The sequence below is a fragment of the Balearica regulorum genome, chromosome 4 (genome assembly GCF_011004875.1).
Source record: "Balearica regulorum gibbericeps isolate bBalReg1 chromosome 4, bBalReg1.pri, whole genome shotgun sequence".
NCBI lineage: Eukaryota > Metazoa > Chordata > Aves > Gruiformes > Gruidae > Balearica > Balearica regulorum.
This window is the reverse complement of record NC_046187.1, coordinates 6,061,905-6,078,677: the sequence shown is the minus strand read 5'-3', so window position 1 is coordinate 6,078,677 and position 16,773 is coordinate 6,061,905. Positions and strand designations below refer to the sequence as shown.

Here is a 16,773-nt window from a genome sequence, read left to right as displayed (position 1 = left end):
TTTAAACTCATCTGTCCAGATGCCTGTGTGGAGTGACTAACATAGTAAGCTCGAATGCAGAAGTCTGCATGCAAGCCCTGGGCGTGACTGTATTTGTTTTTTGATAACGTTTCTACCACTGATTTCTACTTGAAGCAGGGATTTCTACTCACTGGGGAATATTTTTGTCACTTTTAAATGTAGTTCTTGAAATTTTTAATCCAAAGATGGTTAGAAATGGTTAAATGGACTGATTTCCAAAGACAGAAATACGCCTTAAAATTGGTTTTCTCTCTGTTTTAATTTAAGAAAAAAAGTGATTTATTGATTTTTAACAAGGACATGTAGTTCAACACAGTGTTCTGTACCCACCACTTAAACTAGTTTGTGTGTGTCCACGGAAGCATTTTCACACACCCAGTGGTGGAGGACCAGTGCTCGTAGGACTGAAGAGCTACGCAACAGGCACCGTCTACCTGTGCAAAGTCACCCTGCTACATCCAGTACGACAAAGTAAATGCAGAGATTACACTGCACATTTTCCTTTCCTGGACCGGAGCCAAAGAACCCGCAGTGTGGAGCCTCTCTGGAGTCCTGTCTGCTCTATGCTGAAAGCCTGGCGCTCATTTCTATAGAAATAGTGTGTTCACACTATAGAAATAGTGTGTTCAGCCTTTAATTGGCTCATTCATCGGTCTGGTCCAAGGGGTTTCTGTTGTTTTGGGTTTTAATTTACTTCAGTTGCTGCGTAGTTTGAGATAATCTTAAGAAACGTAAATAGACTGCTTATCAAGTTGTGGACATCACAGCTTTGTGGGAGTGCATTTGTGAATTAAGCTGTCTGGGGTGACTGCTGTTCTGAATCTACTGTTACCCTAACCGAGGAGAATTGTGCTTAATAGTGAGATCAGTTTTAAGTAATCAGTATTAAATCTTCCTGCATCATGCAGGACAGGTACCAGTTTCATTTTATCCGAACCAAATCAGGCAAGACAGAACTGAGGAACCTAACTACTCTTTCATTTTTGGTAAAAATCAAGCTTCAGATTTTAAGTTTTGGTTAGAAACTGTCTATTATTGAAGTTTCAGCACTTTATCAGGAAATAACGGGGGGGAGGAGAGAACTGGCAGATCTTGCTGTGTTTGTCTGTGGCTTTTTCTCGTGCTGCGTTTAAATGACTGAAGCTGCACTGAGCGAAGAACATTGGATGCAAAAGCAGAAAGGCATGTAATGCAATAGCTGATTCAAGGCTGGCTACGTTGCACGCTAGTGCTGTTATAAGTACTAAACCTGGGAATATCTAGGTAGGAGGAGATCACAGAAATGTTATGTTTGACTTGTTCAGAGCAAAAAAATCTTGAAGGCTTTATTCCTGTTTCAGATTCATTTCAGTGAGTGTTGCTGAGGATCTTTTTAATCAAAGGCTTTTTTATTTCTTTGGTTGTTCTTCCATTTTGATCACATTTACAGTAACAATCCATTTCTCCCTCCCACTCCTCCTACACAACAGCCACACACAGATAATGTTTAACCTGCTGGCTTGTTTATCAACAGCATTTATGATTATATATGTTCCATTTTGTTTCGGAGCTGTTTTGCAATATGGGTAATACTTAAATGACGTTAAGTTTAACTTGGCTTGGCTGTGAGAGGCCCTGCATCTTTTGCAATACTAAAATGGGTATCACTGAAAAGGTAACTTGTTCATGGGTTTATTCTTATACATAAGTTGTTAGTACATACTTCCATTTATTTGGCATACTATCTGTTTTCTGCTGCTTCCACTGTGACAATGTTCTGACATTCATTTTACATCGCATTCCCACAAAATACTGCTTTGGTACAACTGAAGAACAAGTGAATTACAGAAGGGGTTTGGGGAAAATGAGCAAATGTTTGGGAAAATAGGATGCTTTGAAGCTAGAACTAGACTGGGAGAAAGAAAAAGAGAATGGGGCGAGAGCAGTGCAGGCTTTAATATTTACAGTACAGATGTTTGTGAAATGCTTTTTGGATAACATTTTGAAACACCAGAGTGGTGAGTGCCTTGTCTGGCTGTGATCATTTTTATAATTAAGATTTTATTAGAATTAGTGAGTCGTCTTGTTGTTCTTAAATGATGGGTTTTTTTCTCTCCAAATGTGTTTTTTGTATGTGGAAAACTTATTTGTTTTTAATGCAGAAGTGCTTTTTTTGCCTCTTTGGGTATATCTAGGAAGTACTTTGGGCTTGGAGCACTGATAAATTTGGTGGGTGATCACCAAGGAAATTTTGAACACTTTTTATCAAACACTTTCAATTATTGCAAAACCCCATAAATCTGTGAGCAAAACGGATCCTGTTTTATTTCAGGGTGTTCCTGTTCTTAAAAGTCTTGACTGAAAACAGAAAACTTACGTAATTCTGAGCAATCTTTTACATGACCATTATAACTCCCTATTTTCTACAGAGCCTTAATTCTTTGAAGTAGCTGAATTTTATCCATCTTGGCTTCAATTTGTCTGATCTAATAAAAATCTACAGCATTAAAATGCATATTAGAGTTGTAAAAAACTCATGGTTGTTTTAATAACAAACACTTGCACATGGTACGATAACCTAGTTGCATCTCTTTCATTCAGATTCATAACTGTAGGTTTAGATTTAGCACAACTTGTGCTGCCAACACAGGTCAGCTCATTGCAGTAATTTTTTTTGTGGTGAAGATTAAAACCTGATTTGAGAAAAATAATAATTAAAAAAGTCATTTCAGAACTGACACGCTTTCCCAAAAAAACCCATAAGAAATGAAAGGCAAAGCCATTACTCCGCATCAGCAGTCCCTTGCACATCAATAGTTTGAGAAACAGTGGAGGCAAATTGAAGCAGATGCCAATGCTGCTTAGCTGGCACTAGCCTGACCATGCTTAGCTGGGTGGATCACAACAGCTGCACTGTAAGGTAACTTTTTACTGCTTTTTACCGTATTTTAGACTGAATAGAAGAGGGTGGATGTACTCCCATGCTACGATAATGGAATGGCTTCTGATAGCTGGGCTGGCTTGTATAGACATGCGCTAAATTAAGGTGCCCCGTACTGAGGGACATGCTGCAAAATCTGCATATGACTAAGAGTCAGGAGATACGTACAACAGACCTTGTCGAGCCATGGGGAGGGGACCTCCCCCAACCCAGCAGATGTTAGCAGTAGGACTTCTGGAGAACTGGTTGTTTATGCTGGCTGGGTCTGCAGCTGGGCCATGCAGTGATTTGGGAATTGTCACCTTTAGCAGTTCCTTTCCCTGTATTTCCCCAGCTTGGCAGAGCAGGGCCATGGAGAACACAGAGCACCTGCTACGTGGTCCCCAAGCGCTCCCCAGCAGGGAGTGTGCAGCACCCCTTCCCTGTGGGCCCCCGAATCTGGCTCGCCATCCTGTCACTGCAGAAACAGAAAGTGACGTGTCTAATAAATACCTTTTTCTATGTTCTTCAGTGTTTTTTTTTCTTTTCAGTTTTTCAGAACTTTCTTTGCTTCTTGTATGAATTTTATCAATGTAGGTATCTTCTTTTCAGTAACATCTAACCTGTATCCCTTTAACATGGCCTATTTTTCAGCACATGGGCTGCAATACTGTGTGTAACTTGGCAAATGACTGCTGAAATGTCTAAGCCCAGTGGGATGAATTAGAGATGGGGTAGCAGTCTGAATTCTGTGGGTGGGTTGTGCTTTTTTTTTTAAATTCAGACAAGTATGGTCAGATTTAATTTAGTCAGTTTTATTTTGTTGTTGTTTCAGTGTCGGTAGGGAGTGTTCATTCTAGGTCAACTTTTTTCAAATTTTATATTCTGTGAGACACCTAAAAGCCAACTTCAGCCACTCCAGAATAAGGCTTAATTCTCATTAGTACCCAGTGTCTGCAGCTCCCATTGAAATCAGACAAATACAGCTTTCCATACTTCAGCGTGTTTTTTGTTATAATTAAATGGACATTCATAAAACTCAGACAAGCTGGAATCAAGTTTCACGTGAAACTGAATTGACATTTTTTCTTAATAGGATCTGTGTAATTAGTGATTACCAGATGCATTTAAAATGTGTGAAATGCCTGCAGGAATGGGAATTAAGAGGGGGAAGGGATGCCAAACACCTCAGATCTTCTCCTGGCAACCTTTCATTTTAAATTTCTGCTCTGCACATAGATGAAGCAGCATGGTTTCTATAAAATGTTCAGCTGTGGTTTCACATTAAGTTGATGTTACCAATAAAGAGAGTGACTCGTAATTGAAAACTTATTTGCTTATAAATAGCAGGTTTCGCTCTTGATAGCTTCCCACTTTATTTCAGTGGTCATGTTGCTGTCCTTGCAATAGCTGTTATGAAACCTGCCAGTTTTTGAATTCCAGAAACTATCATAATGCTATCATTTGTCATTTTGATCTAAAAAGAAGACTAAGACGTCTGGGCTCCTTTCCTGATGAACTAAGATGTCCTATATAGCCTGAAGAAACATACCCAGGGCTGTCACCAGCCTGCAGCACAGGAGCAGAATGACTCCCCTGGATGAGGTGGTGTTGGCTCACTCTTTGTACCATCTGTTTTCCCACTTGTGATGGAGAGGTGCTGGTAGCTCATAAAACTTTAAAAAGCTTGCTTATTTTCCCTGTTGGAGTTTTCATCCGAAAGGGAATATCTAAATGTGGACTGCTTACTGTTACCCTTCTTTTTCTTTGGGAGGGGTGGTTTTTTGCTTCTCTTCTTTCTCTTTGGAAATGCAGTAGCTGGCCATGACCAGGGGAAACTTGCTAGGAGCTTGTATAGTTTTTGCATAACGCACTCTTACACAATAACTCACGTAGGTCTCCTTTTCTCTCCAAATGATCTAGATCAGACTCATTACTCAAATTCTCTTAAATCTGGAGCAGTAGTTTTACTGGATGCTTCCATGAAGCATACGAATTTTCTGTCAATGTGAGGACATGCTTGAATTCTAGAGTATTTAAGATAGTTGATTCTTTTAGGATGAATAAAAGCCCTTTTTCAACACTTCCAATGTTCCTGTGACTGCTGACAGCTTTGCTCCTTGGGTAGGCGCTCGTCACCACAGCCAGAGACTGTTCTTGCTCCCGCCCTTGCAAAACTGTCCCTGACAGAGTGGTGAACTTGAGAGGATGATGCTGGAAAGGAGGAAGTAGATTTCCTGGCTTGCTTGTCAGCCATATATGGTATATGAAGAGGCAAACAGAAATCCAGGCAAGATATGGTTCTCTTCTCATTATAATTGTGTACTTAAATTTTTCTTCCTAGATTGTTAATCTTTTAATTTCCCCTTAAAGTTTGGTTTTTTCCCTCCCTGTTTCTAATAGAGTCACTGTGAGCAGCTCAAAAGGAAGAATAAAGATGCAGAAGATCATCTAGAGTTGTACTCCCATCAGTGTGTTGAGATGGAAAGGTATTAACTATTTTAATTTTATGTGGAGAAACTGCTTTTATTTTTATTATTTTAAAAGTAATTTACATTACATTATTGGAAATGTAACATAGTTGACTGTTTTCTGCATATGTCAATCAATTTATCTTCCAGATACCCAGGTTAATACTTTTTTTTCCTGCTTTAATGTGTCCTGTGGAGATCCGTATCAGTTCTGTTTAAGTGAAACATGGACACTTTCTGTACTGAGAAGAGCAAAATCACAGACTAGTGTAGGTTGGAAGGGACCTCTAGAGGTCATCTGGACCAACATCCTGCTCAAAGCAGGGCTAGTTAGGTTGAGTTACTCAGGGCCTAAGTGAGTTTCAAATATTGCCAAGTATGGAAATTTCAGAACCTCCTTCAATACCTGCTTTTTCACAAACTAATTTAGTTTTCCTGCTAATGGCAGTAAAAGAGGTGGTACTGTAGGATGCAGAGATAAAGAGGTCACATTATGGCTACAGCATCTAATGAGGCTGTGATGATGGTAGCTCCTTTCTAAGGCTGTTGGTGAGTAATAAGGAGCTTTAAGAAAATTAATAGTGCTGAGTATTTCAGTGAATGCTGCTGTATTCAGCAAGATAAAAAAATCAGTGTAGCTGAGTGAATAAAAGGTAGCTTTAAAAAGTATTAAGTATAGTGTATAGATCTGAGAGAGAGATAAAAAGAAAAATTGTTGTAAGGTAACTGTAGATTGTTTGGGGAAGCTTAAGAAATAATACCATACCCTTCTTTCTTCCTTTAAAAAGCATTTTTGCCAGGTTAGTTTATTATGAAACAACTGGACTTAACAGAGTTGGTTGTCCTCTGTCAGCTACCGTATGTTAAAATTCCTGGCTGCATTTCCAAATGGTGTTCACTTGTTTATTCTGCTTGCACTGTTAGTAGATTACTGAAAATATCTCAGGTCCATGTGGGAGACTCTGACCCAAATGAATCATAGACTTGTTTTCCTCCAAGGGTGCAAGCCCAACTATGAGCCCAGGTCAGTAAGGCGTTGGTGACGTGTCTGCATCTTGACCAAGGCTGAACTACGAGGTAAAATGGGCCGCACATAGGTCTTGTTCAGTTTGTGGTGATGCCTGATTTGGGAAAAGAATGAACAGTAGTATAAGGTACTAGTTAAAAACATCAACCGTGTAATTGCATCAGAATCACAGCTTTCCACAGAAATGAGTATGTGAAGGATCTAAGTAAATGTGTGATGCTCAAGCTGTATCTGTGGGGTGAGCAGCCAGTCCAGAAAGGGCTGTGGGAGGGTGACCATTTCAAAAAGGTGCTTACTGAGGCTACTAGAGTGTCCTAAAAGGGATGCAAGCTTTTCTAGCTATTAGTCTTCATAGAAAAAGAGCAGGCACTTGCAAACATCTAGATTTGTCTCCCTTCTTGTTTTTTAACTCTTAGGTTTCAGTTCTTTCAGCATGTTCCTGCCGTCTCTAACCAGCTTTCTGCATGCGTGCCTTTCAGTGGGAGAATTCATGTGCTCAGTAAGCACGTGCTACTTGGTGGCTTTGCTTGGGCAAGTTTTCCATTTGATTGATTTTCATGGCAAAACTTGAATTCCCTTTCCACTAGTGATCCACACGCAGCTACGTGAGTCCTGGGTGATGTCTGGATGACTGTGCCCCATTTACTACTTCTCCAGAGAGACAGTCACCTGTAACTCGCTCATGGCTCATTTAAAACCCGAGAAAGTTGGTGAAAATAATTTAATTGGCTTTCCTGAGGTTTGAACTCAGCCCAAATGCAGTCCATCAGGAAGAAATTCAATTATGGTCTTGGTGGTATAATGAAGCAGAAGATCCAAGTGAAAGGGGACTGATCTTATTTTCCTGAACGTGCAGGCTGGATAGGGTACAGAAGCGAGGTGGCAGCATTGAAACCCAGTCCCAAAGGACAGGAACCTCCAGGCACGGAGGGGAGCAGCACTACATGATAAGTAACATGCTATTTAACGCAAACCAGCTAGTCATCGTCATCTTGCATGTTGCATGTTTGTTGAGGGGAATACTCAAAGTCTGGAAGGCACTAAATGCCTGTGTATCAGTAGCTTTACTTCTCTCTTCACTGAGACAGGATAGATTGTAGGTGCAGCTTCAATTAATCACTGGGCCCCCTTTTTTTTTGGGGGTGGGTGGGTGCTTATTTTCAGAGAAACCAGACGTCTTTTCATCAAGAATGTGCACCTCTTGTTGTTGTGATTTGTGTAATTCTTAAAATTAAGCAAAACTATTACAGAATAATTGTTTCTGTTCACATTAACAGCACACAGCTTCTCCAGATGTGGCATTTGACAGCCAAACAGCTGCTGGCTATTAAATGTGCCTTAAAAGCTCCATTCCTTTGTCGTAAAGGGAACAGAAGTGTAGGGATGTTTATGGGGTGATAGGCAGATGTTTTGGCTACATCAGATTTGAGCGAAAGTTTAAGTGGTTTCTTTGCTCTAGTTGCAGTACGTACATTTTTTTAACCCCTATCATATACCTTGTCTTATGAAGCTCTCTTCTTGAGACTGGAGTGAGATTATGTCTAATCTCACACTTACCTCCCAAGCAACAATGCCAGGGCTTTTTTCACAACATCTGCGATATCTCACTCCAAAGACAATGCAGTTCTGCTGCTAGGTGGATCTCAGCTGCTGCTGGTGGCTAACTTTCCAGCTATGCTTTTGAAATACTGGGTGAATTTTTTTTTTTGGTGAAACTTGAGTTAAAAAAATTAAGTTGGAAATAATTTGAAATAATGTGTTGCTTTTTTCTCTTTTTTCCTGAACTTTCTTTTTAAGTGTACTCTCATAATCATCAAAGGCAGGTGTTCTTTTTGTGTTTGTACCAGTGCAGTACACTTTATGCCCGATAAACTGGTTTTTATAGTGGTATGTGTGAGATGGAACGTAGAACTAATGGAGCTCAATTTCAAGAGATCTGGCTCAAATTCCGAAGCCCAAACTCTGAGCGAAGATCTGCTCGCTGGGTGTGGAGTAGTGGAATAGCACCACTGATGCTTATGGAGCTGTACCACATTGTAACTATTCTCTATCAGCTCAGAATCTACTAAACTTGTAAGAGCTCATGAGGATGCAAAAATTTATTTCTGTAACAAAAGTCTCTCTGTTTTCGTGGCAAATTTTTTTCTTCCCATTGCTTGTTGGACTGGAAATTTTGTCATTTAGTCTTAACTGGATAAGATTTTGATATAAAAATTCCAATGTATCTACATGAAAAAAATCTAAGAATTCTACAAAACTGAATTAAGAGAGCAAAAATCCTGTAAAATCATGTGGAACATAGAAGAAAAGGCAAGTTCTACAGATAAATTGTCATTTTTAAGAATTATATGCCTAATTTTATTCCTACTTTAAGTCTATTTCTAGTACAAGTTAGAGTATTCTGTAATCCAGGTCTCATTCTCTCCCATATTCTAAAGGCCTTCTTCTGAAATGAAGTACATGATCATAATAGGGGAAATACTAGCTGAAACGGTTTGCCTTGAAATTTGTCACATTTTTTAATTTATCTGAACCAGTTCATCCTCCATAATTCAAATGCAGAAATTTATTTCCTTCCATGGATCTGCTCCTTAGGCTTAGCCAAACAAGAATCCTACATCCCAAATGCCCACCCAAGGGGATGAAGCATGTGTTTAACCCCTAGACTCTGGAATTCATTTCCTGTCAAAATATGACCGCATGGTGTTGGCGTCTGGCTGTAAATCCTGGCTTAAAACCTTTTTTCACAATTGTTTATGGTGTGTATTTGTGCTTTCAGCAGTCACAGGAGAAAGACCCTTGAAATTATTTCAAATAGCGTTATATGCCTTCGGTATTAATATTTAGCAATAAATGCCTTGAGACATGTTGTAGGTATGTCCGTCGTTGCCACATAACTGCTATTAGTAAGTAATAATGCCAGTTTCCAGTGAAAACCAGGGAGAGCGAAGAGCTCTCAAATGGTCCCAGCTGCAGAGCTGGGACTCTGCTTGGGGCTTGTACCTGACTGTTTGATAAATATGGCCATCGATCTGTGCTGCTACAAGCCAAATGCATGTCGCTCATCAAAAGAACGTGGGGCAGGCTGTCAGGAGCTGAACTGGTTGCTGGTCCATTATGAAAGCATGTATTAGTGGAAGTTGTTTTGTCTTCTGCTGCTTCTCCTGACCAGCAAAATAGATGAACTGCAAGGAGTGTTCTTGATGCTATTAGAAGCCACTGGTGTCCACACCTCATGTTTCCTCTCTGATGCCATCATATTCTGGCTTTAGTGGTAGTTTTGGGTCAAATATAGGTTTTGCTCTGGCTCAGTTACATGCATAAGTTAATAAAATTCCCTGTGCATTTACAACCAGCGCTTCATTGCCTAACCCTGTGAGGACAGGCAGACCAGGACAGTCTATGTGGCTGGGTGGCATTGACATATGTAGGAATTTCAGTCCTGTTCACATACAAAGCATGTGCTGGCCACAATTTTTGTTCTGGCTCGCAGCTGAAAAACTGAATTGCTGTAAAAAGTATACAACCATTTATAAATAATTTATTACAAAAAGCTGATAGAGCCTAGAAATTGAAATGGCGCAAAGGTGTACCATAGAGCAAAAAAGTGAAGACCATTTTAAAGGCAGCTAGGTGAATACGTGGGAGAAATGAAAATATCTTAAACGTAGTGCGCAGTTAGTCTCTAGCAGTGAAATCCTGCATGGGTATGGCAACTTGCAAACCAAAGAGATCTAATTTCATATTCTTGGAGGGCATGGTTAGGAGGGTATTGGCTACTACTTTTCAGATATGACATGCACATTATGAGTAAGGTTGGGCTCTTTCCTTTCCTGCAAGCTGCTAAAACTTATGCTGGGAGACCAGCTTCCTTCAATATGTCTGTAGGTTTGCTTCCATGTGAAATGTCTTAATTTTTCCAAATAAGGAAATTTGGCAACTAAAAGTTTACGAAGAGGAGTTAATATTCTAATCTTTTATTGTCCTCTGCATTAATCATAGTATGCTATGTAAGTAGGATGAGTTGTGCATTTTTCGTATCTTCGTATACTTCAGAAAGCTTTTGCACATAGGAAGGATATACTTTGTCCCATGTGATCACGTGAAAATGCTTTTAATATTCTCTGATTGATTTTACAAAACATAAAAAACTATCTCCCAAATGGGAATGTATTTCATTTTTCTGATTTTTTTCGAACAGATTGCCTATTTGCATAATTTAATTATAAACCCCCAAAATACCTAATTTTAGAACATGTTGGTGACAGCGTGGAACAGTAAGGGTATTAATGGTGCAGAAACACACCTTTGAACTTCACGAAACCAAAAGCAGTTTTGAAAAAAAAATTGCTTTCTGCAGAAGCTAAATGCTGTGTGCCCTCTAGAGCTCACCAGGGGAAGCTCAGGTAATCATCAAGAACTGTCTTGTTCTGGAGTACTTCCTAATCAGTATCTTGAAGACGTATTTAAGCACTCGGATCGTCTGTGTACTCTGAAAGTCTGGACTGTAAAATGGACTTATACACCAGATATTAAAATTTTGCATCACAATAAATATACCCCTCCGATTATCAAAGTGGCTAATATTAAAATACAGAGAAACAGAGTAATAGTTTCTGGTCAAAAGACCTTAGTCTGAAAATTGGGGGGAAACCAAATGCACTGAGAAATCCAGTCAATGAAGTAATTTTCTGACTTTGGTGATGCTGTTGAAATACATGGATATTACAGAGCAGCAATCAATTTGTAGGGATTTGATTTTTTCGCAGTTCCCTTTCTGTAACTCGGGCCCAGCTGGTTCCTGCTCTTGCCCAGGTACTCCTAAGTCCAGAAAGGAGAATGCAGAGAGAGGAGTGGGAGCAGCCAGAAGTGAGCATCATTTGCAGCCACAGTGTCAGACAAACTGCAGGGAGCAGAGCAGAGGAATGAACACTTCCTGGCTGAAACGAAATATTGAAAGCTCAGCCCACTGTCTTTATGGGGTATTTCCCAGCTTGATTCATGCTCTGATCTCAGGAGGCTGTAGTCACACATCTCCTCTTGCTGTGGCTGAACCAGCAGCAGACATGAGTGCAGCCTGCCTAAATACTTGCTGCTGCGCTCCTGCCAGAGATCACTGCCCATCTTTTACTGTCCTCAGGGCTACACCTAGACATTGCTCCTTTATTTTGAACAATTGTTTTAGTCTAAGCTCCTTTATTAGCCTCAAAAGAGTTTAAGAAACTCTGACGACTTTGACCAAGCCGGGTGAGTGGGTTGTGCTGGCAGTGGGGAGGTCGCGAAGGTGTGAAGTGGCTGGGGCTGTAGAGGAGTCAAACTCTGCCTGGCTTTGCTGCAGCTGGAGCAGGATGCGTGACTGCAACCCTGGGCAATGTGCAAAATATCCTTTACCAGAAGCCACTTGCGGGCCGAAGTTTTTTCTCAGCTAAGCAGTAAGCTCTACTGATCTCACACAGGAGGCACGTGGAGCAAGGAAAGAGGAGAGCAACTAGCCTACCTTTGGTTGGTTTGCCTAAACACAGGTAAAAAACCTGAAGTTATGAAAGCTCAGTCTGCAAATATTGGCCTGTGGTTTTAGTAGCTCTGTCTGAAATACCTCAATACTGCTCAATAACCTTTCACCTGGCTTTACTTAACCTCTTCCTTCCTTTTGCCACATTTCTGGGGGCTCTAAGGAGGCTGCAGCAATTATTTCTCACTTACTATATAAATATAATTTCATACACTCTTCCTAAAACTGCACCGTGAGTGACTGCTTCCGTGATGTGGCTTTTCAATTCTTCTGAGCATCTTCAAAAGCAGCAAGTGCTCTGCACAGCATACATCCAATTGTGTTATGCAAAGCAATTGGGCTCGGTCAGTCATGACAGTCCAAATGAGCTGAAAATGCTGTTTACCAGGGCAATGTACCTGAGAGAAAAGGGGTGTTGCTACTTTTGTTGCGCACTTTGCATTATATAGCTGATTAAAAATGAAGGCTATAAGCAGAGTGCTTGGTCATGCTGCTGCCTGACAATTTATTGTCCGGGAACCTTAGTACAGAATTGCTTAAAAAAGAAAAAGTGCCACTTGCACTGGTCTATCCAGGATTTTGCAATATTTAGCGAGACAGAAAAGGGCTGGATTTCTTTTGCAAGGTTTGCTGTCTTCCTTCTGTAGTTTTCTTCATGAGCTGCCACATGGTGCTGGGGCTCACCTGCCAGCCACGCACAGCTGAGGCTTTGAAAACTGCCACAAGCATTCAGAGCAGCTGCAGCCCGCTGCACAGGTGGGAGGTTCATGGAAATGTGCATAGAGAAGGTCTTTCTCATAATAATGGCTTTGAAAGGGAGTTATGGCCAGTTAAAGTTGTCTGACAAAAGACAATACTCTTCAGTTGAGTACTCCGTTTCTTTGAACTCTAGTTCCTATGTTGGTTAAAAAAAAAAGGGGAAAGAAAAAAAAGCAGCAGAAGCTTAGTACAAAGAACTATCTTTCTGCAGAGAAGAAAAATCATGTGATGTCTTCTAGTGCTTCAGGACCTTTAGCACTAAAATACCCTGGTCTTGGTTCCTTGTGTAAAAGTCTTATTTTGCGATGCCATAGGTCTAGCTCTTGAAACACATACAAATACTTTGTTTCTGCCATAGAGCTTTTTTTTTTTTTTTTGGCACAGGCAGGTTTCATGGCAGCTCTGAAACTGCCATGAAATTGCAGCTTATCCAAGTACTAGGCAGCAAGTAAAAAAAAAAAACCTCTTGAGTTTTACTTGTCCTTATTTGCTACTGCTGGTATTTTATTGTAGTGCCTTTGTAAATGATGTTGCATTCATGCTTAATGAAAATACATTTCTGTTATAGTATCTGTATTGTAAATATCAAGAATAAAATGAATTATTTGGTTATCAGAATGAAATTCACCATGCTTATTTACTCTTATGATTAGGATAGATGGGTTTGTTTATCGGATAATTTTATCAATTGCCCTTTGAGAATTTCCTCAGAACCTGCAGTGCAATCCCTATGGATTGCCTGTCTAAACTGCAATAACTTACCACTTTCAATTTTTCTGGTAGTTCAAACAAAGAATTTAGTATTTCTGCCTAAATCAAGAAGTAATCTTGCTATAACAGGTTGGTAAGATGTTTGAGCCTTGCAGTTTGCTTTCTGGTCATGCATTGCTTATTTTTAGAGTTGGTTTAAGCTGATTAGGAAATGAAGGTCTGAACTTGCAAAAGACATCAGTATTTCTTGAAAACTTGCCTTGGGCCTAAGGCTTTTACGGTTTTAATGATGCCACTGTCAGTTCTCTGGAAGTCACATTCCACCATATGGTGTATCAAGCGAATCAGCCCTAATTGCTAGTTAGATCTGCAAAGTTGGAGCAAGCTCTTAAATGCACAGAAGTCCTGTGTGTCCTTAGCAGAAAGAATGAGAGAAGAATTTTCCTACCAAAAAATACCATTTTAGTGTTCACAACAGAGCAATTTTTACAAGATATGAATGTTTTTAAAAAGGTACTTTCAGGGAAAAAAAGAATTGAAAAAGCACATCAGGTATCTGTTATGAAGTGTTACAGAAAACAAGATGTGCCATCAAAAAAACTGTGAGCTGAGCACCTAGTTTTGGATTTCAAAGCCAGTTTAACCATTTTGATTGCATTTTTGTTAAAGCCGAATGTAAAATTTTTGAAACTGCAGGTGGGTGGGTTCGGCTGAGGGAACATGACAGTCTTCATAAAATCCCCAAAAGGGTTGACTTGGATTTTGTAGACACAAAGTAGTAAAATTCATAAAGACTGCTTGTTTCACTCTTTAAAATTAATTTCTGCCACAAAGCACTTAGAGATTGCCTGTGTGACGCTGCTCGAGTGCTCTCTGATTGTGTACCAGGAAGGAAGGTAGCAGGAGCTCGGTACAGGGCTAGCTCTGCTGTCTGCATTGTCACATTCAGAAGACAGCTGACAAATTTGCCTTCTCTGCACTTCAAGTTTTGGTGTAAAGTTTAACATTGCTATTTCTTTCTAAGCAGGTGTGAAAGTAAAGAGCTTGATGTTGAAATAAGGAACCTGATAGAGAAGAGTAATGCTTACCAGACACGTGAGGATCCCAGTCCTATTGCCCAAGAGAGTCCGAACTCTCAGAGAACTTCGTGTTCCCTTAAGGTAAACGCAGTCTGCTTTTGCAGTGTTTATCTGCCAGGAAAGAACCTTCAGGGCGTGTTCCCTGGATGCCTTGATTATGCATGAAACTTTTTAATTTCTGAAATGATGCAATGAACTTGCTACAGTCTTTTTTTTCTGATACAGCTACTTTCTGGTATGAGGAAGACTGAGTGGGAAGGTATGTTTTATAGTGTTTTAAAAGGTCAACTAAACCCACTGATTATCCAGAGTGCCACCCTCTGTAGCCAGCTGTGCTTTTTGGGTAACACAGATCCACAAAACTCTATACCCCAAGAGCACTGTCATTTCTTTAGGTTGTTGGTAGTTCTGTTTTAACTGAGGATGAGCAGAGGTGTGGGGGACAAAGATCCTTGTGAGTGTCAGAAAGACTTTTAGATAAATAGGAAGAAAAAAAGAAAAATGATGATTCAAACTCACACTTCTCTGGTATTACAAACAGAAAGTTGTAAGCCACCTGCCAAGGCGATCATCTTTGCTGTCAGTGAAGCAGTGGTTAACAAACATGACAGAAACTTGTTCTAGGTTTCCCTCTCGGTTTCTCCTTTCCCCCCCTGAAATAGCAGGCTGCTTTTTATCATGCAGTAGGAAGAAAAAAGGAAATTCCTGTTTTCTGCAAACTGGGAAAGGGAGGAGTGAGAGGTGCAGAGGAGAGGGGTGATTAAGCCATGAATGCCATCCACCTGCAAGGAATGACACACTGAATGACACACTTACCTGTCTGTGCGACTCCATTAGAGGGCAGGGGGAAGGAAACCACTGAAGGCTGCGCCCTGAGGTGTGATGCAGGAAATTGATGAGGAGGTAAAGGAGAGATGACTCTCTTCTATGAAATCTGAAATTACACAGAGCTCCTTTCACATGTAAACCGCCATCTCCAAAATGACTCATGACCTTGGGGCATGAAGCTGAGCCTAAGGAGGTGCCCCAGGGTCAGACTAGTGGGATTAGAAACAGAGAAAGAAGCCACAGGGAGGAATGGGGATTCCCGGCCTCAGGGGAGGAATAAGCACGGTGAAACAGAAGTCAGTGCAGAATCAAGTAGCATTGAGCTATGAAATTACAAGGCAGAACAGCAAGCCACAAATGGTCTGTGGAAACACCTGGTCCCCCATGTTAGCCTCCCTCTAACAGAAGGAGATGTAGGGAAAGGATTTGGAGAGTGGGGGGAGGAAACAGAAAGGATGTGCTCACCTCAACTGTTTCCATGAGGTGCTTCAGCACTTCACACAGAATACCATGGCAGTATTTAATCTGCCGTGCTTTTAAGCCATTTGCATTTATAGCACTTGTTTGCCTGTGAAAGGTGTGTGTGTGTGGTTTTCATAGGTTAAAGGAGGAAGGTTTATGCTAGAAATATACTGGCAATTTTTTATTTATGCTTTTAAGTCAAACAGCTTTTCACTTGGCCGGACTTTAAGTGAGTGACATCTTGACAGTTGTGGTGATAAGCTCCAACAACCTCAGTATAAGATGCTAGGAGTACATGGATTGTGTGTTTTGGAAAAGGAGGTAATATTTTTAACAAACCTAGTATACTTTCAGTAATGAAACTTATAAAATAGTATTAAAAACCCCAAACAAAACCCAGAAAATGTCAGTTTGTGAAATGAAATGCTGATTTAGACTTAAAATGAGAGGGAAATTCTACATTTAAAAATTAGGAAAAAGTTAATAATGAAACAAAAGTGTACCCTTCCCTATAGTGTTGGTCATTCATCCGGAACTTATTTGGCAGAGCTAGTAAGGAATTTTTATTCTGTAACTTTTTTTTCTGGAGTGAAGAGTATAAATTGCATGCTGCAAACTGGCATTTCCTTCTGAGCTTAAATCACTTTCGAGACTGTTATCTGGAAATGACTTTAAACAAATTCCCTTTTTCACCAGGATTTTTTTCCATAAAAATATATAATATTATTGTGGTTTTAAAGGCAAATATTTGAGAGAGAGAAAATGTAGCTCTGCAGAATTAACTAATTCTCAGCACATCCTTCAGCCTATGATTCCTTTGTCTGTAGTACTTTCAACTGGAATAAGCTAGACTAAATACTATGTGTCAAAATACAAATATTATTAAAAAGTACTCATGCAGAGTGTTTTCAGTATGTTTAGGGCTTCATCAAGGTTTTACATAAAGTAGGATGTTTTCTGGGGAGGTGAGGGTGGATAAAAGTATGAAATAAGAAGGGAAGAAT

The 16,773-nt window shown here is 40.1% G+C and overlaps 2 protein-coding genes across 12 annotated transcripts in view; one reads left to right on the top strand and one right to left on the bottom strand.

Annotated features, from left to right (window-relative positions):
* EXOSC9 (exosome component 9) overlaps window positions 1-16,773 on the bottom strand; it is a 260,026-nt gene that overhangs the window by 179,465 nt on the left and 63,788 nt on the right. The window lies entirely within an intron of this gene.
* TNIP3 (TNFAIP3 interacting protein 3) overlaps window positions 1-16,773 on the top strand; it is an 81,958-nt gene that overhangs the window by 28,731 nt on the left and 36,454 nt on the right. For 4 of the 11 annotated variants that reach the window (XM_075751068.1, XM_075751069.1, XM_075751064.1 and 1 more), the window contains exons 2-3: window positions 5,324-5,409; window positions 14,425-14,560. In XM_075751068.1, coding sequence (XP_075607183.1) covers window positions 5,402-5,409; window positions 14,425-14,560 — 144 coding nt within the window. In that variant the 5' untranslated portion in view covers window positions 5,324-5,401. The remainder of the gene's footprint in view (window positions 1-5,323; window positions 5,410-14,424; window positions 14,561-16,773) is intronic. The other 7 variants (XM_075751070.1, XM_075751065.1, XM_075751072.1 and 4 more) reach the window with 3 other exon arrangements.